The 27,081-nt window shown below is 45.4% G+C and overlaps 1 protein-coding gene across 2 annotated transcripts; it reads left to right on the top strand.

The window, feature by feature from the left end:
* The first annotated feature begins 6,472 nt into the window (after window positions 1–6,472).
* TRIB1 (tribbles pseudokinase 1) lies at window positions 6,473–24,425 on the top strand. Of its 2 annotated transcripts, XR_015743295.1 has the most exons (4): window positions 6,473–7,200; window positions 11,111–11,403; window positions 19,727–20,469; window positions 20,504–24,425. XR_015743295.1 is itself a non-coding variant. In XM_026703656.2 (3 exons), the coding sequence occupies exons 1-3, from the start codon at window positions 6,829–6,831 to the stop codon at window positions 20,193–20,195; spliced, it is 1,134 nt and encodes a 377-aa protein (XP_026559441.1). In that variant the 5' UTR covers window positions 6,473–6,828; the 3' UTR covers window positions 20,196–24,425. The 2 variants fall into 2 exon arrangements, 1 of the variants encoding a protein (XP_026559441.1); XM_026703656.2 differs by having other exon boundaries at window positions 19,727–24,425.
* Window positions 24,426–27,081: the final 2,656 nt, after the last annotated feature.

The following is a 27,081-nucleotide window of genomic DNA, read 5'->3' on the forward strand; positions in this document are numbered from 1 at the left end:
ATTAAAAAGTTTTGCTTTTATCTCTGTTTGGTGTTTGTTTACTTGGAACAAGGTTTGGGCCAGAACAGTCTTATAAAAATATTGCCACCTCAACTCTCAGAATTCTTTATCAGCCCCAAACCAAGAATTCTGAGAGTTGTGAAATCTTAATGTATCTGCAAGCCGAATTACAGAATTCCAATTATAGGATATCCATATTTGGGTAGATCAGGTTGCTCTGATTAAAAATACACTTAATCTCTCCCCTAGTATAGCCAACCAAGTGAGGAGAGCCTGTGGCTTAGAGGTTAATACATTTACCTAATATGCAAGTAACCCAGGTTTGAATCCCAGAAGGGTATGGCTAGTTTGAAGATCAGGAAGATGGAGACTTTGGTGGTAAACAGGAGCTCTTCAACAGAAGGGGTAAGAAAAGAGGGCATTAAATAGACGAGTTGCTGGGGGAAAATGGATTTGTAAAACCTTTTTCCTAGGTTTTGCAAGGAAATGGCAGATGGAATCCATGGAATAGCCCTCCTAATCATGTATAGGCCTTAATGGGATTGAAACACAATGATTCCTCTTGCAAAATAGATTTAATGTCCCTCTTAAAATATACTGAAAGCAGCAGATGGCATGCAGGCTCCTGCTGTGTGGTTGGTGAATAGGTCAATTTGAAAATTCTACAAATACCTGCATTTGAAGGCCAAAATCCTACAAATGGTCGGCCTCAAGATGTGTATCTCCTTTGAGAATCTCCAAATCAGCGTTGCTCAACCTTGGCAACTTGGAAGACTTCAATTCCCAAAATTGTAAGAGTCAAAAGTTCCAAGGTTCAGAAACGCTGCTCCAGATGTCTGGAAACAGACTGAAGAAGCCTCCTGGATAAGAAGTTAAATGTTTCAAACCCAACAAAAATAAGTCCAGTTGGCATGACTCCACTTCCAGACAAGTCTACCTGGATGACTGAGAATCTTCATTGATTTACTGCTCCAGATAGTACTAACTGTACCAGCTGAACATGCAATCAAGCCAAGGATCTGGCTGATAAATCACTTACTAGCCAAGCTCTACTGTCAAAATTAATTTGGAGTGTGTATGTATGTGTGTGTGTGTGTTGCATGTGTATGAGAAAAAGTAAATAAAAGCACACTAGGTTTTACAAGTATCTCTCATCTACCTATCATCTCTCATGTATATTTTCTTTCTTTCTTTCCTTTTTTCTTTCTTGCTTTTTTATTCTGTCCTAGCTATCTTTTTGATTGCTTATTAGTTTTGATTGCTTATTGGTAACCTATGACTATCACTGTTGTATCTTATGATTCTTGATGAATGTATTTTATTTTTTTATGTACATATGTATAAAAAGCATACGCACCAAAGACAAATTCATTGTGTGTCCAATCACACTTGGCCAATAAAGAATTATTCTATTCTATTCTATTCTATTCTATCATCTATCACCATATCTATCTATCTATCTATCTATCTATCTATCTATCTATCTATCTATCATCATCTGTCTCTATCTATCTATCTATCTATCTATCTATCTATCTATCTATCTATCTATCTATCTATCTATCTATCTATCTATCATCTCTATCTATCTATCTATCTATCTATCTATCTATCTATCTATCTATCTATCTATCTATCTACCTACCTACCTACCTACCTACCTACCTATCTATCTATCTATCTATCTATCTATCTATCTATCTATCTATCTATCTATCATCTATTCTATCATTTCTGTTCCATCTGTTATACTCCCGTTGATAATATCTGTGTGAGTAATTTTACACAGAGTATTAATGGCCCTGCAAATCAACAACTGTTTCATCAGAATAAGAGTTTGTGGTTTAAGTTGGGGGGTTATAAATTTCCCTGCCTGATTATTACAGGTTGAAATAAGTTTATTTTTTTAAAAAAATCTGCCTATTCTGCAAATATGTCCATTTTGCTTCACAAACAAGCACTTTCTTGGGAACCTGCAGGATGCCAAACACCTCCAGCTGACCAGACCGAAACTTGTACACCACATTGCGAAAGAAACCTTTTTTCTTCATCTTGAAACTCCTATTTGAAGCACCATAAATTACAAACAGCTTTAGGTGAATTGAAAAGTCTGTAAACATTCACAGCAAGAGAGAGAGAGAGATTTTGTGAATCGATTTGCAAGTTTTTATAGCAACCTTTAGCACTCATAGTGTCCATTTTGAGAGGTCTTTACGTTTCCTAATTTCTGTACACCTGCTAGATTTGCAACATACAGTGTGCTACTGGCTGAAAGCAAGTAGGAATAAGGTGCTTTTTCAACGGGCAACTGGACTTTCTTGTCATCCTGAATACAGATGACATGGCCAAGGTAAACAGTCTTCTGAAGGACACTTCCACGCATGAGACTCTGAAGAGAGATCTCACTAGCAGTTACAAGAAAAAGGGCATTGATTTCTTACAACACCTACTGAAGGACAATGCCATTGACAAGCCATAATACAACCATCTTTAATCCTGGGGAAGCCACACCATGCATGTAAGAGACTCCCCAAAATCCACAAAGAGGGAACCCACTCAGACCAATTGTCAGCAGCATCAATACTGCAACACATTTAACCACCTTATTAGCTCTTCTAGTTGGCAACACCACCCATCGCATCAACAATTTACAGGATTTAGCCAGGAAGGTTTGTAAACTAAAATTGGAATTGGAAACCACAGTTTCCTACGATGTGACTTTCCTCTTCACAACCAGAAAGCCTCTTGAAAAAGCACCTTTGGGACAACCATGACCTGGATGGCTGAGAATCTCCATATCATGGCCCCTGTTAGAATCTGACTCCGAGGGAGAGGAGGAACAGCCGACAGGGAGTGGGAGTGTGGCTCTGGAGGTTGTGGAGGAAATTGGGGAAGGGCACAAGCCAGCTGGGCATTCAGAGGAAGACCCAGGCCCATCCCCTCTTCATCCTAGGACATGCATGGAGGAGCAGATAAGGGAGAAACGTGAATGGCATGGTCTATGGGGAGGAAAGGGCCTTGATCCCCTTCATGGGCTGCAGCTGTGAGGACTGTTTAAAAGGACAAACTGTGCATGGACCAGTGCTGGAAGCAAAGCGTGAAATAATTCGTCTTTCAGTTCTTATCTGAGTTCTGGCATGCTTCCCAGTGTGTGTATTTTGATATCTGTGGATGCTTTCAAGCCCTTATCCTGCCTTGTCTTATTAATTGCTTCAGTGTGGTTTGTGTTGTTTTTTCTAATTATAATTTATCTGTATTGTGAGTTTGAATGGAATTTCTTCCTTTTGGCAACTGTTTGTGGGGGAGTTTTTTCTCCAGTCAATGATAATTGGACCTTTGAAGCCAAGTGGAAGGAATTAAAGGGACTTCACCTGTTTTTGTGACTTTGTTGCTTTTGTATCCCATCCTGGGTCATCACACTCCATAGGCACGTAGGAATAAGGTGATCTACCATGGTTTTCCACCATTCAGATTTGGAATGTTACATGCAGCTTGTTGAAAAACCTATCCAGGTCCATCCAATACAGATCACCCCTTCACTCATTCTGAATTGCTTGAGCTTGGTCATCAAGCATTTGACACAACATGTGTTGGGTAAGAGGTTAGTTGTAAGTTCAGTCTAAGAAAAGTTCCTTAGAAGAGATGCAAACTTTGTCAAGGGTTGCTAAACAATCATCCCTCAACCAGGGAGTCTTCAGCTATGACCTGAGAAAGCTTGAGAAGTTGCTTGCTCAATGTTCTCAACGAGTGTGCATGGTTTACACAACACCTAATTCCATTATTAGACCATAGAAGTAAACATGCAAAAAGTCATAGCCCCATACTGATAATCCGATAATTTGGACACAAGATAGAATTTTATTTATATCTTTAATCATTAAATTTAAGACCCTAGAAGGAGTGCAGAGAAGAGCAGCAAGGATGATAAGACGACCGAATCATACAATGAACAGTTGAGGGAAGTCAATGTGTCGAGTCTAATGACAAGAAGAACTAGGGGTGATGTGATATCAATCTTCCAATACTTGAGGGGCTCTTCCAGAAAAAAAAAGGGGGGGGATCAACCTGTTTTCACCCAATGGCAGGACAAGAAGTAACAAATGGAAGATCATTAAAGAGAAATCCAACTAAGGAGAAATTTCCTGAAAGTGAGACCAATTAATCAATCAATCGGCCTGTCTTCAGAAGTTGTGGGTGCTTCATCTCTGGAGGTTTTCAAGATGAGATTGGACAGTTCATTTGTCCAGTATAGTATTATAGGCACTCCATGCTGGCTCAGGAATTCTGGGAGTTGAAGTCCATAAAGGGGGCCATAGTTCCCCACCTCCGCTTTGATTCTTGATGAATGTATCTTTTCTTTTATGTACACTGAGAGCATTTGCACCAAGACAAATTCCTTGTGTGTCCAATCACACTTGGCCAATAAAGAATTCTATTCTATTCTATTCAGGGTTGTCTTTTCAATTCTTATTTTATATTGCATACTAAGAGTATCTTGAAGAATATGGTAAAGGTTAAGATGGCAATCATGGTGATACGACTGAAGCTCTGTCCTTTTCATAGGTCCATTGCTCATTGGTCCATTGCACAGGTGACACAAGTTTTAAAAAAACTCAGCAATCAATTGCACTGTTAATTGCCAGGTTGGCTTTTTTTAATATCACATCCTGCAGCGACCACCTGCTACATCATTTATGAAGAGTTGGCCTCTCATCCATTTTGTCCTATTGAGGTTTTTACTTCCTTTATTCTGGATTATCTCTCTCTCTGACTCTCTCCTTCCTCAGTACTGAGGCCAGTGGCATTCATTTTGAACACCTCACGTATGACACATTGAAACAGCTGAGGAAACTTTTACTGAAAGTGTGACTTGTTGACTGTCATGCTCCATTGAACAGGTTGCTCAGCTAGTGACACGCTGGATGCTGTGCTGAGCTGGTGTTCATTTCAAGGAAGGGTGCAAGGAACAATTTCTACCAAGGGCTTATTACAGGAAGTTCTTTACTTACAGCCATTTTGTGACCATTCAAAGTTACAACAGCACCGAAAAAGTGACTTATGGCAGTTTCCCGCAATCAGAACCATTGTGGTCATGTGATCAAAATTCAGGGGCTTTGCAACACGTGTGCGTTTACGATGATTGCAACAACCTGGAGTTACATGATTGCCAGTTGTGACCTTCCCAGCTGGCTTCCAACAAGCAAAGTCAATGGGGAAAGGTGGATTTGTTTAATGACTGCGTGATTCACTTAACACTTGCAGTGATCTGCGTAATCGCCATGGCAAAAAAGATCATAAAATCTGGAGTGAGTTTACTTAAGGACCACTTTGCCTAGCAATGGGAACTCTGCTCCTAGTTGTGGCCACGAGTTGAAGACTATATTGGCTGCCAAACAGGTGAAATGAAAATGCAATATTGTTAAGTTGCCTTTTTCCATTTCTCAAACCTCTGAGCTTCAGACCAACTGCACCCAAATTTTGGTCCCCACACTAAAGAAGGATGTTGAGGCTGTAGAAAAAGTGCAGAGAAGAGCAACCAGGATGATTAGGGGACTGGAGACTAAAACATATGAGGAACGGTTGCAGGAACTGGGCTTGGCTAGTCTAGTGAAGAGAAGGACCAGGAGAGACATGACAGCAGTCTTCCAATATTTGAGGGGCTGCCACAGAGAGGAGGAAGGGGTCAAGCTATTTTCCAAAGCACCTGAAGGCCAGACAAGGAATAATGCTTGAAAACTGATCAAAGAGAGATTCAACTGGGAAATAAGGAGAAACTTTATGATAGCGAGAACAATCAACCAATGGAACAGAAGTTTCCCTCAGAAGTTGTGGGAGCTTCATCCCTGGAAGCTTTCAAGAAGAGATTGGGCTGTCATCTGTCAGAAATGGTGGAGGGTCTCCTGCTTGGGCGGAGAGGGGGGGGGTTGGACTAGATGACCTACAAGGCCCCTTCCAACTCTGTTAATCAAATCTAAAGTAAAAAAGTCGGCTAACTGAAAAGTGAGTTGCCTCGGGGCGAGTTGACTGAAGCTGCCCCATTCTTACACTTCCAGTGTCTCGCCCGCGGCGGTGTGAGTGGGTGGGGAAGCGGGGCGCAACGATGGCTTCGGGGCCTGGCGGCTGGGACCTTCACCCCCACCCCTCGTTTAGCTTCCCCACCCCACTTCCACGCTCCGCCTGGGTCTCTGTGGAGCGCAAAACCGCGCCTCACGCCTCAGCCGCCAGAGCTCCGGCGGGTGGCCGGGCGGGCGGGCGGGCAGAGAGAGAGAGAGAGAGAGAGAGAGAGAGAGAGAGAAAGCGAGCGCGCACGCGCCTCCTCGCCCGCTCGCCCTCCCGCCCGCTCGCTCGCTCCCGCGGCTTCTGAATGGAGCCGAAGCCGCCAATGAGCCGGCGGGCTGGCACTCCGCGGCCCCGCCCACTTCCCTTTTGCGTCACGGGCCGCTTCGATGCGCTCCCAGGAGTTTGGCAGAAGCGCCGGCAGATGGTGAGGGCGGCTGGGCGCGCTCGGAGCTGCTGTCGGGGGGCCCCCAGGAAGGGATGCGCTCCAGCCCGGACGGCATTGCCCAACGCTCGCTCACCCGCGCGGCTGCTGCTGCTGCTGCTCCTCCTTACCTTTGAGGCGGACGCGGGGAAAAGGAGAGCGGCGGCTTGAGGCGGCGGCCGGTGAATCAAGCCGGGAAGGAAAAAAAAAAAAAAAAGGCACGGAGAGCCCGCTCGGCCCCCTGCCCATCGCTTCCCCGAGCCCGGCGCGGCGCCGTCCGGCTTCCTTGTGGCGCAGGAGTTCGAGGTCCTCCTGCCTGCTCGCCTCCCCCGCCGCCTTCCAGCTCCATGAGCCGCCAGCTGGAACCCCGCAGCCCCGCCGCGCTTCTGCACTCGCCGGCGGCCGCTCCCCGCTGCCGGAGCGCTCCTTCCAAGCGCCTGCTTTTGCACGACGCCGCCGCCGCCGCCAGCGAGGAAGCGCCGGCCGCCGCCAAGTGCGCCCGCCTGGCCGTCGATTACACCAGCGCCGTCCCTCAGGATTGTCTCAGCGCGCCCGGATCGCCTTGCGCTCCGGTTCCGCCGGCTCCTGCCGGCGAAGGTTCGCTTTCCAGCGCCCAGGGACCCAGCTTGGTGGCCGGCTACCTTTTGTTACCCTTGCTCGACCGGGAGCACGTTTCGAGGGCGCTCGACATCAACACCGGCCGGGAGCTGCGTTGCAAGGTAAGCCGGGGAGGTGGCGGCCGAAACCCGGCGCCATCCGGGAGCCTCTGCAGCCTTCTTCGGGGCTTGGGATTTGCAGCCGGGCCGGGGCAGGACAGGGCAGAGCGACCTTCCTTGGGGAGGGGTGGGGTGGGGGGAGACAAAAAGCGCGGCGCTTCTTCCACTTGAATCATGGAATAACAGAGTTGGAAGGGACCTTGGAGGTCTTCTAGTCCACCCCCCGCCCCCCCCCGCTCGAGCAGGAAAGTCTATATATACCATTTTCGGACTTGAATGGGACTCGGTTTAAAGGCGGCCGTCATGAACCGCCTCGAATATCCGGCGTTTCAAGGGCAAAAGCTGGATCGGATGTTGTGCATCACAAAGCGAAGATCTGACTTGAAAAAAAAAAAAAAAAAAACACCAAGCCGCCGCGTTTTCTTTTAGGACAGCAAGTAGCGTGCTGGATCGGACGGGTGTCTGAGCAATTTTGTGTGTGTGTTTGTGTGAATGGGAGAAAAGAGAAGGGTCCCCGAAAACTGCCACTCGAACCCCACGGGGCTCCCTTCTTGCCCTTTTGCTTTTTGAAAAGAGGGCTTTAAAAAGCAAAAAACAAAACAAAACAAAACAAAACCCCACAACAACCCAGATCGCCTATGACCGGCAGAGGAAACCTACATCTGAAAGCCGAGAAGGCATCGATTTGGTGCCGGGATCGGGACAAAAGAAGGTCTCGGGAAAGATAGATATCTATTTTTTAAAAAAAACCTTGCAAAAAGCGATGCCTTTCTTAATTTCCTAATTGGGGACCCGATTCGGCTGCGCTGCGCTGCACTTTGCAAGCGCCGATTTTGGCCCAGAAATGTATTCCCCCCCCGCCATCCTTGCAAGAAAAGAAGCGGATCCCCGGTGGATGCGTGTATTGTGTGTGTGTGTGTGTGTGTGTGTGTGTGTGTTTAGCTGCATTCGGGAAAGGTACCCTAAGACTATCATTAAGTGTTGTACCTTATTTACTCTTGACGAATGCATCTTTATTTTTTTAAATGTACACTGAGAGCATTTGCACCAAGACAGATTCCTTGTGTGTCCAATCACACTCGGCCAAGAAAGAATTCTATTTCTATTCTACCAAGGTCCTGGGAGTAAGGAAGGGTTTAGGTTTCCTCCGTCATCCTCCTCTTGTTTTCCGCTCCCCTCCTGCAGCCTAGTACGCAAGCAGGAGTTGGACTGCCACTAGCAGCGGAGAGAGCTTTCCAAGTTTTCCATGAGGTGTCTCCTCGGCTCTTTAAATAAAACACGCGCTCTGCCTCCCCGGCGCTTTCTCGCTGCCTTGCCGGGGAGAGAAAAGGAGGCCGAGGCTGCAGCCCTGAAGTTTCCTGCTGCCACCTGGCGGCCTCTCCGGCCTGCTTCCTCTCGCTGCAGAACCGTTGGAAACGAATAGGGAGCTGCTGCTCCTGAGTTCAAAGTCCTCGGTGGAATACTTGTTGTGATGCAGGAGAGGGTGAAAATCAAAACTGGCTAACCTGCTGCCGAATAATCGACTCCCTCTAGCAAGGGGTTCCCCCCAAACTTAGCCATTTTTAAGACTCGTGAACCCCAATTCCCAGAATCGCCAGCCGCTTGTGCTTTTAACTTTTAAGACATGTGACCTGGCTGGGGAGTTCTGGGAGATGAAGTCCACGCGCCTTAAAAATGGCCAGGTTTGGAGATCCCTGCTCTAGAGCAGTGTTTCCCAACCTTGGCAACTTTAAAGATAGGTGGACTTCAACTCCCAGAATTCCCCCAGCTGATCTATACATCTTAACCAAAGTTATTTAAGCATGGGGGCTGGGGATTCTGGGAGTCGAAGTCCACACTTCTTAAAAGTTGCCAAAGTTGGGACACTCTGCGCTAGAGTCTTTAGGCCGTTGGCCTCCCCTTTGTAACCTTCTGCTTTTCTCCTGCTTCTAGAAACAGCCTAAATATACTTAGAGCCCCGTTTGGAATTGCACGCTCCTCCTTAAAGTGTAGTTACTAGCAGGCGTGCCTCCGGTTAGGCTTTTAAGTTGCCAGATGGACTTCCCTGATACACCTTGCAATCTACATTCTAACATAGTATAGATAATAATAGAGAAAGGAGAAGAAAAGGAACCTAAGTGGGTGGGTAGAATTCTTTTTTTTTTTTTAAGTTGGATTCGGAGTCTGGAGACATTGCAGTGGCTTGTGAATCTTTGAGAGGATTGCCCGTCCTGGCTTGCAAACTCTTCCTCAGCAATGACCTGTGGGGAGAATTGCTCTTTTCCAAGTCAGGAAAATCATCTCATCCTCTTGAAATATTTATTTTTAACCTCCGCTGGGTTTGCAAGGAGGCTGGCGTAGCCTAGCGTGGCTTCAGCTGTTTGGGGGACGGAGTTCTGATACAGAAGAAGACTTCAGTGGTGGCCGTGTGCTGGTCAAGAGAGAAAGTAGCCAGGAAGTAGAGGGCTGTGGGTGATTGTTTGGAGACCCTTTTGCAATATATTTTTCTCTCTGGGAGCTCGAGCCAAGTTGGAAGACTCACCGTTTCCAGCTTGGCTTAGGATGTGAGTAAGCTCTTCGCAAGTCCCAGGACATGACTGCAGTCTTGCAAAATATCTGTGAATAAAGCATGAGAGATTTAATCCCCTTCTTCCTCGCCTAAATGTTTGCTGCGCTTTGAAATTTCAGCTCGGTTGCCTTCACCTTTGTTTGACTCACTGGGAGGTGATTGCTTTGGTGGCTTTTAATAGCTCTTCAACCCCCACCCCCCCAACTTGCCACAAACACACCTCCCCTTCATTTTTCCTTGACACTCTGAAGCAGGGGGCATTACTGTACATTACTGTTCTGGCAGGGAACTGCCGCGCCAGTGTTTATAGTGAGTGTGCAAAGATTCAGGGCTCAAGTGCAAAAAGCAGGAATTGCAGATATTTAAAAAGTTTATTAATATTAATATTGAAATATTAAAAGCAAAGGGCTGTGATGTTTATTTAAGCGGTGTCTGGAGAGATGTATCCAAAACAATATGGTACATCAGAACTGCTTTGCCAGATTAGATCGGGTATGATTTCTATATGGTACTATGTTTCCCGTAGGATACTTCTTGTCCTTGTTGTGGAACTAAGACTTTCCTTGCTGTCTATGCTAAGTGTTTAATGCCAGATGCTGTACAGGCAGAAGTTCTCTCTAGCTCAGGAAGATCCTTATGTACCTCTAAGAGGTGGTAATTTCCAAAACCTAGTAGCCCAAGACACCATGCAGATCTTGGGAACGTGATCAGTTTGGGAGGTGGCACCCTCTCTTTCAGCTACTTGGACTATTGTGATTCCATCATCTTCCCAAAATGAATTCCCCTTCCTCGTCTAAGGATCGTAGGCACAGAAACGAAAATGTATCTTACTTCTATTGCCTGTTCTAGGAAGTGTATAATTCTTCCAAAAGCTTGATTTGTCTCTTTTTCCATGTTGTTTGGTTTGGATCATAGCCACTTTTTTAAAGTTGGCACCTTCTGCTATCTCCTCTTTGGTGGGTGATTTAATGGCGAGTCCCAATTTACTAATAATTGTGAGAACATGGTTTAATGAATGTAGATATACTGATAGAAGAGAATATTTTTTAACTCAAGATTAAACTCATGGGGTTTTGGTGCTGTTTCTTGTAGACATTTCATTAACCCCACTTAGGTAACGTCATCAGCGCTAGAAGGGAGCGGGGTTTCTAACAGAATCCTGATGATATTTTGTACTTAGGCAAAGAATTATGTACAAGAAAGCAACCAAGCTTAGGGAGCACCAAGGACACCCCACGACTGCAGATATTTTGATCAGGATCCATCAAGGATTGGTCCTTGCATCCTCCAATAAAATCTTACTTAATCTCTCTCTCTCTCTCTCTCTCTCTCTCTTTCTACCTCCCCACTTGTTTCTATCTCTAGGTCTTCCCTCTCAAACACTACCAGGACAAAATCAGGCCTTACATCCAGTTACCATCACACCGAAACATCACTGGGATTGTGGAGGTCATCCTCGGAGACACGAAGGCGTATGTCTTTTTCGACAAGGACTTTGGTGACATGCATTCCTACGTTAGGAGCTGCAAGCGCCTGCCGGAGCAGGAAGCCGCTAGACTCTTCAAACAGATTGTCTCTGCAGTGGCTCACTGCCACCAATCAGCCATTGTGCTGGGGGACCTCAAACTCAGGAAATTTGTGTTTTCTAATGAAGAAAGGTGAGCGGATGGGCCTACGGGATGGTTGGCTTTCAGGTCTCTCTCCAAAGAGAATCCTCAGAAGATGTGTTCCCAATTGCCACGTCTAATGCTTAACTATTTTGTGGGGTTTTTTTTGGTTTTCATCACTGGGCTGGATTTGGCCCATGGCCAGCCAGTTGCTTACCCCTGCTGTGAATCCTATACCAGTTCTCTGTATCAAATAGGCCTCTTTAGGATGAGGAAACGATGGCGATCCAGTCTGGGGAAACTAGTACTTTTATCATTTCTGTAGGGAATAATATCTGATAACACCTCCCATAATGACCTCTCAAGGTTGACTCAGCCTTCCATCCTTCTGAGGTCGGTAAAGTGAGGACCCAGATTGTTGTGGTGGGGAAAGGCAATATGCTGACTCTGTAAACTGCTTAGAAAGGGCTGTGAAGCAGTATATAAGTAACTGCTATTGCTACGTTGTGCACAAGCTGCAATGATTCTGATGATAGCCCTGTGAAATTATAGCCTTAATTGTTGTTGGGAAGGGCAGATAAGGCAGAGCATGTTTGACGGACAGTGCTCATCCCAGACACAACATATGACCTCCCCTTTTCTTATTTCAAGTCCAACATTTTTGCCATGCTAGTAATTGAGTGATGTTACATAAACAGCTGCCTCACTTCTGCCTGGGATCCAAAGAACTATTCTACACTGAAAAATGTCTAAATGTCTAGTGCAGTGTTTCTCAACCGTGGCATGTTGAAGATGTGTGGACTTCAACTCCCAGAGTTCCCCAGTCAGCATAACCTGCTTCCTGTCTAACAAGAAGCACCAGTGCCTTGGTTTGCTGGCACCCTCCAGGCCAAGGCCAGTGCAGACTTGGGTGCCTTTACTCCCCCCTCCTAATCAGTGGTGGGATGCTGCTGGTTTAACAACCAGTTTGGTGAGCATGCGCTTTGTGCGAGCGCGTGCCCAAGGTGCTTCTGCGCTGCACTGAAAATGGAGCATTACTCAGCTGCTTACCTTCCAAGTCAGCAACGATAAATAGTACAGTGAGGGGAGGCAATCAGCTGTGCCGCGCAATTGAGACGAGCTACAAAGCAGGAAATAAAGGACAGAGTAGGGCAGGCGGGCAGGCTAGCTGATCGTCGGAACTACCAGTTTGTGCGAACGGTTCCAAACCGGCAGCATCTCACCACTGTTCCTGATGCATCGTTACTGTTATAAAAATATGAAGAGGAGTTGTGAATTACTTATTGGGTGGTTGTGAATTCAAGGAAGATAAAGCATTTAGCCCTGTAACAAAGAGCAGCCATAAAATAATGCCCCAAATGTGACACAATCTACCTGCTTGTTAGATCAGCAAAACAGGCTGAACGAGTAGACAACAAATTATATACAGGTAGTCATTTGGCCTACGACTAAAATGGAGCTGAGAATTTCCATTGCATGTTATGGGGGTTGTAAGTCGTGGCATTCGCGTAACTGACCCCAAGCCTAGGACATTTTTGTGGCTGTTATTAAGCGAATGTCATGGTTGTTAAGTGAACTCATTGTCCCCAACGTGTGTTTTGTTGCTGGAAATTAGATATAAATTCCGGTTTCTGGCAAAAAAGAGTATGTGACCAGGGGATGCTACCAACAGCAGTAAATGCAGGCTGGTTTAGCAATCGTCACTGCAGGGGGAAGCATCAAAACTTTGAATGTGGGTTATAAGTTGCTTGGGGGGGGGAGGTCTCTCATAACTTGGAATGGCCAGTCATAAGTTGAACACCACCTGTAATGGAGACTTTTCCTCTTCCATTAACCCAAAATCTATGTGTGGGAGGATTGATCCATTCTTGGGGAATTCTGGGAGTTGAAGTCCACGCATCTTCAAGCTGCCAAGGTTGCGAAACACTGGTCTAGTGAAATGTTGAATTTTAAATGATGGCAATGTAGACATAGGGACGCGGCGGCTCAGTGGCTAAGACGCTGAGCTTGTCGATCAGAAAGGCTGGCAGTTCGGTGGTTCAAATCCCTAGCACCGCGTAACGGAGTGAGGTCCTGTTACTTGTCCCAGCTTCTGCCAACCTAGCAGTTCGAAAGCAGATAAAAAATGCAAGTAGAAAAATAGGGACCACTTTGGGAAGGTAACAGCATTCTGTGCGCCTTTGGGCATTTAGTCATGCTGGCCACATGACCATGGAGACGTCTTCGGACAGCGCTGGCTCTTCGGCTTTGTAACAGAGATGAGCACCACCCCCTAGAGCCGGAAATGACTAGCATGTATGTGTGAGGGGAACCTTTACCTAATGTAGCCATAGCACTTTCTTTTTTCTTTTTTTTGGAAACCTGACATGGTTTCTCTGTTTCTTGACTTCCTTGGGCTACTCTTTACACCTTGAACCTCAAGGCGCTGTTTTTATTGGACTGTTTTCTTCCTTCTACATTTTTCTTCCTCCACAAATATCACATAAATATCCTTTCCAAAGAAATCACGAAAAGGTTCCCAGAGAAGCACGAACGTTTGTTTATTTAAATTGCAGTTCTTTCCACCTCTTAAGGTCATTTTTGTGCTTTTTTTATCTACATTCTTACTGGAGCAAATAAATACATAAGCAGGATGGCGTACGAACAGAAACCTGTTTGTCCCAGAGTTGTGAACGGGCTGTTTGGTGCCAGATCCAGGCTTCTCAGCAGGGACACACATGACTAGGTTAATCCTTGTTGGATGTTTGGTTGTTAAGTTTTTTTCACTGAGGCTCGTTTGTGCACATCGTGCCATGCGTGCTGCGGATCTTAAGTTGCCATATTTGCAAACAAATAAATTCAGTACAGAACCCAGGACGGGATTCTGATTGCTAAGTGGAATAACTTAATTTCGACTTAACAGGCTCGAGCTGCAGGCATGAGGATGGGGGCTGAGCTGTTTGAAATCCAAAATGCTTCATCTTGATTGAGCTGAAGCTCCCAATGGTTAATTGGGCTTCCATCCAAAAAAGTTTAAAAAGAAAAAGAAAAGAAAGAAACTAGCATAACTGGTCTATGAATGACTTTGTCCCAGGCGGTTTGACTTAGATTATAAGGTTAAGGTGTGCGGCGGAGTAGACATGAATGAAAGATTGATGTAATTTTAAGTGTCATGCATTTAAATGAATTGTATTTGGGCATTGACGGCAAATGAGAGTTACATAAAGAACCTGTTATGAATGGCAGAGTTGGGAGAATGGAAGAAGCTACAGAGAGATGTTACAGGCTTAGCCAGGAATGCCATCGATGACACAGTGGGAAGGAATGACTGTGTTTTCTTGCAATTGTACAGCCTATTTGTGTGCCCAGCTATTCTGTTGTTCAGTAAAGTCTTGAGACGGGAAGGCCTACATGCCAACGTGGTTTGATGTAGAAGGAATAGTGTTGAGCATTTGGGGTCAAGTTTTAATACACAATTTCAGCCCATTTTTTCAGTTTGCTAAACGAGACAGTTGCTAAGTGGGTTTTACCCCATTTTACAACCTTTCTTGCCGCAGCTGTTAAGTGAATCCAGTTGTTCAGTTAATGATGCGGTCATTAAGTGAATCAGGCTTCCCCGTGGTCAGAAGTTTGCAGAAGGGCCCTGGGACACTCCAATACCGTCATAAATATGAGTCAGTTGCCGAACATCTGAAATTTGATCAGGTGACTCTGGGGAAGCTTCCACTGTCATAAGTGGGACAAATGGTCATAACTCATCTTTTTTCACTGCCGTTGTAACTTTGAACATCACTAAACAAATGGTTGTAAGTCAAGGACTATCTCTGGGATGCACAGTTCGGCACCATCTCCCTCCTACCCCCAGTGTAGGTTTCCATTGTACTTTCAGAGAACGGATCGTGTAGTTTGTGTTAATCACAGTTTGTGATGTTTTAGCTGTGATGTTTTAGCCCAGTTTCTTGGGTATCTTGAAAAGAATTGGGTCAGTGGTGGATTCAAATATTTTACTATCGGTTCTGAGATGTGGCTTGGTGGGCGTGGCAGGGGAAGGATATACTGCAAAAATCTCCCATTCTCTACTCACTCGTGGGGAAAGGCTATTGCAAAATCTCCATTCCCTCCCCACCCCACTAGCCTGCTTTCCAGCTCCATTCTCCTGTGTAGGGCAACCAAAGAAGACCCAGCCGACCAGCTGGGACTCAATGGGAGGCAGAGAATAGATGGGGGCGGGGCCAGTCGGAGCGGGTATTTGCCGGTTCTCTGAACTACTCAAAATTTCTGCTACTGGTTCTCCAGAACTGGTCAGAACCTGCTGAATGCCACCTCTGGATTGTGTGGTCATTTGGATCTTGGCCCTAAGGGTTGTGGGGGGAGAGAAAACGTTGTGAAGTTTTAATGGATGTATTTCACAGCCTTGGGTGCACACTGCTCCACCCCAAGCGCACCGCTGCGCCAACAACACGAGGTTACTTTTCTTTGCTCTCCTCTGGAGATAAACTGGAGGACCCCCTTTAAAGAAAGAGTGCTGAGGGCACAAGGGAGGAAGGGAGGAACTTTTGAGATCCTCTCTTTGAAGATGGTTGGGTCATGTGCCAGCAGGCCCAGAATGGGTAGGAAAAAGCAGCCCATTTGAACTTGGTGGGAGTTTTTTGCTTTTGGCATCCAAAGCAATTTCACGCCTGATTGCTGCAATCCGTACATTACTTTGAAGTGATGGAGCGCAGTTGCTTGTGAATGCTAGGGATTGTGTAGTTAATTCTCCCTGTATGCGTATGCATGCTCCGAAGCCTTTGGTGTTTAATTTCAAGTGTTTTTGGTTTGGGTGAAGGAGCAGCTGATTGTTCTGTGTTAACATTAAGGAACAAATTATTCCCAGCATAATTCTGAATTCTTCAACCTGGTAGGGGTTGCACTTCACTTTATGGACTGGAGGTTCTGTGTCTATCTGGTAGATGGCATTCGTTTCCCTAAGGGGAGATTACGCCGCCTTCTTGCGTTTAATTCCTGTGTCTGTCTTAGTCCCAAATCTTTGGGGGTTTTTGGGGGGGTGGGGCGGGGGGTTTCAGGGCTCCTGCTGCAAATTGGCACTTCTGAATAGCACTGGGATAGAACCACTTGTTCAGGAGAGTCTTAAGGGGAAATGCTGGCTAAAGGATTGCCCAACTGACGCAGAGAGGCTGCCATTGTATTTGTGGAGATGGTTGTATAAATCTATTTTAGTTTTCTTGCAAGTTGGAAGAAAGGGCTTGTTCATATTATTATGAAAAAACAAGAAAGTTGTGATTTGGTGTTAATGCTTTATTTTACTGCAACGGAAAAAAGTTGGAAGTCAGTGTTTCTTTTTCTTTTTTTCTTTTTCTTATCCTTCTTCACTTCTCTTCCCCCTCTTCCTCCCTCTCGTTTTCCTATTTACTTTGATATTTTGTATCTTATTTTATCGTATAACTCAATAAAAACGTTAAAGCAAGTTGGAAGTTGGCGTTGCTGAGTAAGAAAGCTTGAGAGGTGGATTTGAACTCTCTGCCTTTTTCGAAACCTGTAGTCCAACTTTAACACGACAAATAAGAAAGAGGGAGATGAGGTGCATTGCCCCAACTTTGATGTCTGCAGGCAAGAGGAGCTACCAATAATTAGCACTCAAGACTTACACATCATTTCATAGTGCTTTTACAGCCCTCTCTAAGCAGTTTACACAGTCAGCATATTATCCTCAACAATCTGGGTCCTCATTTACTGACCTCAGAAGGATAGAAAGCCGGTCAGGATTGAACTTCTGGCAGCAGGCAGAGTCAGCCTGCAATACTGCATTTTAACCACTGAGCCGCCAGGATTCATAATTGCTAATAACATGGTACAAAAAGCTGGCAAAGTGAAAGGAAGGAGCTGCAAGCAGCCTGCAGAGTAAAATGGGTTTTTGTGAGCAGAGCAAGGGCCTATTTCAGGGGTCCCCAAACTTGGCAACTTTAAGACTTGCGGACTTCAACTCCCAGAATTCCAGTGAGCCAGATCCTGAGGGAATATCATGGCCTTACGTAGATTGCTGGCTGAGGAATTCTGGGAGTTGAAGCCCACAAGTCTTAAAAGTTGCCATGTTTGGAGACCTCTGGTCTATTGGTGTAATGTATGTATACGTTGTGCAAATTTAGTTGATTCATTTTTTTAGCTAACTGAGATAGGTGAGCACACCTGTTATCGGAAAGTATTTTATGAAGATCTCTATGGAGATTCTCCATCAGCCAGGTCATTGTTGTCCCCAAAGTGCTTTTTTTTTTCCCCAAAAGACAACTGGACTTCCTTGTTTTATTTTTTTTCCCCTTCTCATCCAAGATGCTTCAGTCTTCTGGGAAAAGCTCCTTTGGGACATGTTTTGTAAAAAAAAAAAAAAAAAGCACAAACAGGCTGTTCTATTAAACGTCCTGCTTTGGCACATGAATGTAGACACCCAGAGTGACAATTGGGACAAAGAGATTGCTGAGTGAAAGCTTTCCTGGGGAGGTGGGTTTCTGCGCCATAGATGAAGCTTCTGGACTGTTCGTTCTCCTGCTTCGTGTTTTCAGTGCCGTTAGGTGACTTCATGACTTCGAGCCACCGGGCGCTCAAGAAGGGTTGAACAGGCATGTGTGAATCAGTCAATCAAAGTCAAGGTTGAAAGCCTGCGGTGAAACAATGGCCCTTTGGCAAACCAGCGGGCCTGGGGACGGACGAGAGCAGTCTATCAGAAAGTACACATTGACCTAAAAAACCTGGCAACTCTTTTCTCCTTGCAGGGAAACACTGGTGTGTTTGGCTGCCTGTGATAAGCTGAACCACTCGCTGAAATAGCAGTTTGCACTCCGCGCTGCTAATTTAGAAACCTAGTAATTGCGCAGGGATGAGGTTGTGAGTCGCGCGTTTGGTAACCCCCGGGGGTGAAGCAACATTGGGCAAGAGGTTAGCCTTAGTAAGCGCAGGTGTGAAACTTGGATCTCATCAGCCAGTTGGAGAGCAGGTACTACAATCTGAGTCATATTTTCCATGTACAGGACCAGCTAGGAGAGAGGGAAGGGAGGAGGAAGGTCAGGGCAAGGAGGCTGGCCAGCCAACGGTGTGCCCCACCCCACAGAAAATATTTAATCCACAAATATAAGATTAAACAGCACTCCAGCAATGCAGGGTTTGGGGGAAGAGAATTCCGCATAAAAGCTGCGAAACCTGCACGGCTCTTTCTGTATATGTGTTGTGAATTGAGGGGTGGGGAATGTTGTATAAACTGAACTAGAGAGTTACAACTATTTCAGGAACAAAAGGGATGTAAGTTTTGGCTGCCATCCCATCAGCGAGTTAAGGCTTGATGTCACCGAGACAAAACTGGCTTTCATCCAAGCCCATCGTTGCCCTGTGAATGTGGCTTGCTGTAATGGAGACTCTTCCATGAGCGTGTCATTTCCTTCACCTCCTTCGGTGACTGACAACCCATTGAAAATAGTTGTGCATTGGATACCGACTCTCTTGTGGCCTCATTCAGGCATAGAAGTTTTGCAGTGGTTTTGAGAGGTGGCAATTCTAAAGGAAGCAAACGATGGCTAACTTATTCCCTTTAGCTGCATTACAGATAGTTCTCAACTTACGACTACAGTGGAGCCCACAGTTGCCATTCCTAAACAAGACAGTTGCTAAGTGAGTTTTGGCCCCATTTAATGAACTTTCTTGGCACACGGCAGTTAACACTTCAGTGGTTCAGTTAGTAACACGGTTTTAATGGAATCTGGCTTCCCCATTGATATTGCTTGAGAAGGTCTCAAACGGTGATCACATGACCCCCAGGCGCACTGCAACCGTCATAAATATGAGTCCATGGCCAAGCCCCTGAATTTTGATTAAGTGACCCTGGGGTCATAACTGTGAAAAACGGTCCTAAGTTACTTTTTTTAAAATGCCGCTGTAACTTGAAACGGTCACTAAGCTAATAGTTGTAAGTCAAGGACTACCTTTATAACTTTGTGTCCTTGAATGAGCAGAAATGCATTTTTACTCATTGAGCCATGAGTTCCATTGGTTTAATGTTTCAGGGAGCAGGTGTGTGAGCCATTGGGGTTCAAAAGCCAGGCTCCCGAGCCTGTTGACTGCACCATTCAATCAACAATAGCTCACACGTATAATAAAAGTGGAAGTGTCCTTGAGGCTGACGAACTTAGGTGAACTCCATAGCATGTGCTTTATATGCTTTTATCACCTCTGCAGATTAACCCTGTGTAGATACTCTCCGCGGTGTTTTGATATGCAGGTTGCTGTTTCAGAAGAGCGGCCGAACATTCGAGAGACGCACGGATGTGCTCTCTTTGCACGTTATGTGTGTGAATGTGGCGTTTACATCTCTGGCATTCTAACTGAGGTTCTCTCCTCTTCTGTCCCTCAGGATGCAGCTGAGACTGGAAAGCCTGGAAGACACCCACATCATGAAAGGGGAGGATGATGCTTTGTCAGACAAACACGGCTGTCCAGCATACGTCAGTCCGGAAATCTTAAATACAACAGGAACCTATTCCGGGAAGTCGGCTGACGTTTGGAGCTTGGGAGTTATGCTGTACACTCTCCTAGTAGGACGGTATCCCTTTCATGACTCGGATCCTACCGCCCTCTTTTCCAAAATCCGGCGTGGACAGTTCTGCATCCCTGAGCACGTCTCTCCCAAAGCGCGGTGCCTCATCCGCAGCCTCCTTAGGCGAGAACCCTCTGAAAGACTCACCGCTCCGGAAATTTTGCTCCATCCTTGGTTCGACGCTGTTTTGGAATCTGGGTATGCCGACCAGGATATACGGATCTCTGATCAAGTGGTCCCGGAGCAACTGAAGGAGGACGATGATATGAGCTTCTTCTTTTGCTAGCTCCGCTGACTCCCTTTGCCTCGGGGACGAGAGAATGTTGCTCTTGCGTTCCGCGTTTTGTGTGTGTGTCCGTTTTTGTGTGTTGGTGCACATGTGTGTGTCCATCTTGTAAATGCATCGCTTTCCAAAAGCCTTCCTCTGCTCAGGATGACTGAGACCTCAAATGCACTCATCCCACAGGTGGAGGGCCTCTTTATCTTCTCCCACGTCCACCTGGAAAGCTTCCAGAAAGTTTGAAATCCTGGCTTGCTAAATCTATGGGTTCTTCCTTGGTGTTTGGGGGACTCTGCCATCCATTCCAGTGCAAGCGTGCTTGCTGAACGTTTGAACTAGAATCTGGAGAAACAGCAAGCTAATGTTGGATTTCATTGGAAAATCAGATTGCTTTAGCTGGAATTTGAAGTACGGGCAAGTCCTTGACTTATAGCCATCCACTTAGTGACCATTTATAAAGTTACAACTTTATAAAGGGGGGGGGGGAAATGACCTAGGACTGATTGTCACACTTAACAACAGCATTGCAGCATTCCCCACAATCACGTGATCAAAATTTGGCCACTTGACAACATGTATTCCTGATGGTTCCAGCATCCTCTGGCCTCATGTGGGGTCACCATTGGTGAACTTTCCAGCCAAACACAGTCAACAGGGGATGCCGGATTGGCTTAACAACTGCTTAATGCTCTTTACAAGCAGATTGTAAAATGGAGTGTGACTCACTTAAACAACTTGCCTTGCTTAGCCGTGGAAATTTTGGGTCTCGGTTGTGGCCATAAGTTGAGGACTTCCTGTATAAATATTGCAGCCTCTGTTGCTTTCCTTCTTTCCTTCCTCTTCATAGAAAAGAGCTTTTGAGCTCCCTATGCCTGTTCACATCCACATGGCCTGGTTTTGCTGCCCAGTTTACTGTTACAGCCATGGCAGAAGTGCCAGAGGATTCTCCTGCCTCCAGTCCATCACATGGAGATGACAGGATCGCCAGCTGGCCTTTGATTACAGAATCTTTTAGCTGGTGATGTAAGAGCGAAATGCAGCTGAGGTTCTTAACGAAGCTGGGCAGATTACAGGTTAACAGAGTTATAAGGGACCTTGTAAGTCATCTAGTCCAACCCCCTGCCCAAGCAGGAGAGCCTATACGCCAGGCAGGACCAGGACATGATCCCAGTGCTAGAAAGATGGGTTGGCATGTATATATATATAGATGTGGAATAGGAGTCTGACAATGATTTTGAATAATCCGTTTCCCTCACGTGGCTCTCGTTATCTTTCAGGCCAGAGTCCAATGGTTGTTTTGTTAGTTTCTTAGACAACAGAAAGTCCAACTTGAATGTTTCGATCTTCAAGGCAACAGGCTGTGTATCCCAGTCTTGCAAAACCTGTTGATCTTAGAGGCTTTACAGTTCGAAACCCAACTTGGTTAATCCAGACTTAAGGCTGCTGCTTAGCCTTTCAAGAGAGCTGTCGTTGAAGGGACAAATCCGGCAGCTAAATCTTTTGTTATTTTGACCTGCAGAGCCTTTGATAATCTAGAATTAAGTGCCCTTGAGAGGCTGAATACAGAGACTTGGTCACTTTGGGGGTGTTTGAGGCCTGGTTTCCACAGATGTCAATGCCTTGCATTGTGGTGCCAATCCCAAAGGTGCCAAACTGCTTTTAGCTTCCAGTGTTTTCTTTTTAAAAAAAAGAAAGTTCAGAGCCATTAAAAGGAATATCCCTGGCTTTAGGAAAAAGACCCCAGTCTCTCCATACGTAACAACCTCAGTGGACCTCCTAAAATGGCTTCCGTGCCCTCTGAGTGAAGGGGCTCTCAGCGCTGTTCTGGCAGCTATATTCTTGAATATCCATGGGATTTTAACCCCGAAAAGCAGACAGATATATGCCCCGAGTGAGTGAGTGAGTGAGGGTCTCCAGCCTTGGCAACTTTTAAGACTGGTGGACTTCTGCTCCCAGAATTCCCCAGCCAGCTTGCCTGGCTGGGGAACCCTGGGAGTGGAAGTCCACCAGGTTCTCCTCTCCTTAGAACAGTACATTTGGCAACCATTTGAAAATTACAACTGCACTGATAAAAAAAACAAAACGGGGGGAATTACAACGGTTTGTCACGCCTAGGAATGTTGCGGCATCCCCACGCGATCAAAATCAAGATGTGGAGGGGCAAAACTCACTGTCTCACTTAGCAACAGAAACATTTGGGGCTCAGCTGTGCTGGTAAGGCAGAAGGGCCGCCCGTATTTGATAGAAAAGGTGAAGCCGGCCTTTCAACTTCTTCCATGACTCAGCAGTCGGAACAGATGGGGGTGCGCATGTGACTTGACAATAACGCACTGTTTATATGTTGGTGTCTTTTAAGTACAAGTGTTAGCCAAGGGAGGATCTGTGTATGCTTACCAAGGTGTGACACGTTCACACCCTCTGACATCGCCAGCAAAACGGAGTTCCAGGAAACAAACAGAAAAGGGCTTCTATCTCCAACTCTGGTTTTGTCACCCAAGTATGCTAACAACCCAAGACCAGAGGCCTCCAAACTTGACCACTTTGAGACTTGTGGACTTCAACTCCCAGAATGCCTCAGCCAGCCCGCCAGCCCTTTTTGCTGGCGATGTCAGAGGGTGTGAAGGGCAATTTGGTAAACATGGCTTGCTGAGGCATTCTGGGAGTTGAAGTCCACTAGTCTTAAAACTGCTGAGTTTGGAGACCCCTCGGCCCAAGACCACACCCGCAGAGAATCCAGTCATTCCAGATAACACTTTCAAAGCCCAGTCTTGGCTTTTAGATGCCAAACGTTAGCGGAAGCCATCAATTTTAAGCATGCTTTCTCAAGCAGTCATGTGAAAGGGCCTGTTTCTGACCTTGCTTGGTTCTCTTGTATCTGTGGAACTGGGTGTTGCTCTCCAAACAGCCTCAACATCCGAATACAAAACACACCAGCTAAGGGTGGGGTGGTCTAACCTGAGAATTGAAGATAAGCTGTATCTCGTTGTGTAGACTGAAAGGCAGTTGTGTTTTGGCTTTTTGTGCAAGTGTGTGATGCAATGCACTGGCTCCCTCTGTTCTTGCCCAGGAGCTCAACCAGGAAGCAATACCAGCGTGTTTTCCTTTTGACTTTGCCAACTCTAATCTATAAAACTCTCCTTTCTTCTGTCTTCTGCGTTTTCGTTTCTTTCTGGCTGTAAGAGATGGTCCTATTTTAATTTGTGATCCATAATTAATGGATCTTTTGCATAAGCATTAGCTTCCCGAGTGGGATAATGAAGTCTTTGACATTCGTGTCAATTCCTGTTAGTGTAAAAACAGGCTCTCGTTGCTGAGTTGTAGCTCATCCAGACAGGAAAATTTGAAAGAAGCTTGTGATAATTGGAAGATAAGTTGGTTTCTTTTGCTGTCGATAATCGCAGTCCAAAATAAGCTGAATCTGTTGTGGGCAGGCTTGTGAGTGTGTCTGTGCAGAATCCACAAAGAGCATGTTTGATGGGAAAGCTCTTAGCTTACCAGGACTTTCAAGAAGTAAAACTACAACTCCCAGTATGACTGGTGGTGAAGCATGCTGGGAATTGTAGTTCAGCTAAATGTGAAAGGCCTTAGATGCTGGATAAGACCGCACTGTAGACTAATGTAGCTTTATCTTTCAAGTTACAATGGGAAATGTAGTTCCATGAAACCATTGCGGATAATAAGTGGCATACAATGACTGCAATAGCCATTTCTTGCAGACAGAGCTGAAAAAGCGATAGTGAGGTTTTAAAATCTCATGTGATACTATTTCAAGGCTTTTGCAAAAATAAATAAATAAGTAAAAGGGCTCCCAAGATTCAGTATGCTTCATCTCCAGTGTGCGTCCTATGCAGTGTTTTGTCACCGAGTTCTATTTTTCTAATTTAATAACTATGGTGTGTGTGCCCTAAACAAACCTGAGTTAGCAAGGAGCAGATTAAATGTGAATGATGGCTGGCAATACTAACTTGATAAATCAAGATAATTAGAGGTGAAAAGTTGTTGACCTTAATTGCACTAAGGCTCTTATGATTGCTTTAATATATTTGTATCTGTGATACAGTTTTTTTTTTTTTTTAAATATCTTTGGACCTGCCTATAAATCTGTATATTTTGGTAGGTGGAAAGTTAATAACACTGTTGAAACTCTGTAAATATGTACATATTCTGAGGATTATCATGACGAAAGTTGTAAAATTCCTGTACAAAAAACTTTAATAAATCTGGTTTCATAACAAATTGTTCACCTCCTTTGAAGCTTTATGTAATTTCCTCATTTTTGATCCTGCCGCAATCTTGCAACACTTGGCACTTACGATGTCCCAGTGAAAACAAATATGTCAGAGTTAAAACAACAATATAACGCAAATTGCAAAATCAAAACTGGAAGGAGGAGAGAAAAATGATAACAACTAGAGGTGTAGATAATGTTATTGGAACAACTTTTTTTTAAAAAAGGCTCAGTTTTTAATAACTTTCTAAAGTTTCTTGGGAGAGGCTGCTCTGGTTTCAAGGAAGTCCTATTCCACCACATTTGGTGCTACTCCCAAAAAGCGACATTTACTAATTTGCAGGAGCCAATGTGAATCTTTCACCGGAACCCAAAGGTGTGTCATTCTGGAGAGAGAAGTTCCCTGAGAATGGGCTCCAGCACAAGTCCAAAGACTTGAAAGAATAAATAAGAATAAATCTCTTGTTCTGGTGACTGACTCCAATTGGATCCTGCAGCATTAGCTTGGGGTACGTATATTTGCCTTCATTTGTGAGAGAGATGGGCAGCCAAGGCTTTGAACAGTTCTAGTCCACTTCTAGAAAGCTGGACCAACAAGGAATCCCTCTTTATATGATGTAGTAGGCCAGGTGGAATTTAGTCAGAGAAGGTAGTCTGGGAAATACTCCAGAGTTTTGTTGACACGATTTAAATTGGATTCTGGTAACCAGGGCAGGGCCCACACTCTACATATATGTTCCCATCATTCTGGATTAGTTCTAACTTCCCGAGAGCCTTTAAAAGCAGCCTCATGCAAAGGACATTACAGTAATCTACGTATGAGTTGCAGTCCCCAGGACTTCTTGCACCAAGAAAGGGTGCAGATGCCTCCAACCCTGCGATCCATGCAGAAAGAAGAAATCCAGGAAGATGTCCCACAGCATTTCCCCCAGTTATAAGCCTGCTACTGGGTAGCTTGTGCTCGTCCATCCATGGATCAACTGAGACCAAAGGAGAACCAGACAGAAGTTCCATATTACTTGGGTTCCATTAGAACCTGGTTCCCCCCAGCCCCCGCCCCAATCCAGAGCTTCATTAATCTTCAGGATACATATAATCTCCCTCAACAACTTGGAGTAGTGATGTAGAATTCTTACTGAAGAATTGTACATCAGCAACGGTAATTTATCCACCCCCACCACACTCTCCACCTAATCTTGTTCCAGTCCTGTTAATCCAGGGGTTTCAAAGTCAAGGCCTGGGAACCAGATCTGGCCTGAGGGGTGCTTAGATCTGGCCTGTGGGGCCGCCCTAGAAACAGTGAAGGACTGGCCCATGGTGCCTTTGCCAGCAAAAACGGAGCTCAGGAGGGCCACCGGCGACCCTCTGGAGCTCTGTTTTCGCTGGCAGAGTGCTCGGGCCGCCACAGGCGCCCCCGACAGGAATGACGTCGAGCTGGCCACGCCCACCCTGACCCCCTGAGGTCAAACACAACCCTGACGCGGCCCTCAATGAAACCGCTGAGTTTTGACACCGCGGTGTTAATCCTGCGCTGCTCCTCCCATTTGTGGCTGTCATTTGTGGCTGTGTACGCTGGAATCCCCCCAACCCACAATAACTAGATTAACAAGAATGACATGGGACGCAGGCCAGAATCACAGGAGGGAGGTTCTTTTTCCCAGGGAGCAAAAGTGACAAAGAAACTTGGAATCTTTGGTATGCAGAAAGAGAGCGAAGGTAGGCTCTCCCTAAGCAGCTCACAGGATATTTCTGGTGGTTATGCAGTGCTTTAGCCTGGCAAGATTTTTGTCACGGGCAAGAAACTGCTCTGAGGTAACTTCTTGTGTTGTTTTTTATTATGTGTCTTGGACCAGACACACAATCAATCTTTAGGACCATGGCAGGTGCCTGCAAGTATATTTTTTACCTAAGTGTGTCATCTTGCCTATTCCTGGCTCCACAAGGTAGTCCTCGACTTACAGTTCATTTAGTGACCGTTTATAAAGTTACAACAGCACTGAAAAAAGTGACCTTTACGACCATTGCAGCATTCTCCAGCGTCACATGATTTACATTCGGATGCTTGACAAATGACTCACACTTATGCCGGTTGCAGCGTCCTGGAGTCATGCGATCCCCTTTCGCAACCTTCTAACAAGCAAAGCCAACGGGGGAAACCAGATTCACTTAACAACCATATTTTTCGTTTAGCAACGGCTGCAACTCATTTAACAATCACGGTGAGAAAAGTTGTAAAATGGGGCAAAGCTCACATGTTTCACTTAGCAATAGAGATTTGGGGCTCAGTTGTGGCCGTAGGTTTGAGGACTACCTGTACTTGGTTAGTTGGTGAGCAGGCGTGTTTACCCAAAGCTTTCTTTTCAGTCCATCTCCTGCTCTTATAGGACTAAAAGCTAATTACTCCTGCCTTCTCAGCTAGAGAATATGCATTTTTTTTTCTGTAGGTGGATTGTATAGGCAAATTATAGGAAGGTTACATCTATTATAATTGATGTCCAGCAAGCCATTCGTCATCTGTGATACTTCTCACCACCTCCAGTCCTGCTGCCAGAGAGCTTAGTCAACGAGTGAAGCAATGTAAGGATTTACTCAGCTGAAAGATTTCATTTATGTTCAGAGATGGTATTCAGCAGGTTCTGACTGGTTCTGGAGAACCAGTAGCGG

The sequence above is a fragment of the Pseudonaja textilis genome, chromosome 3 (assembly GCF_049901715.1).
Source record: "Pseudonaja textilis isolate UNSWEBS1 chromosome 3, rPseTex1.2, whole genome shotgun sequence".
NCBI lineage: Eukaryota > Metazoa > Chordata > Lepidosauria > Squamata > Elapidae > Pseudonaja > Pseudonaja textilis.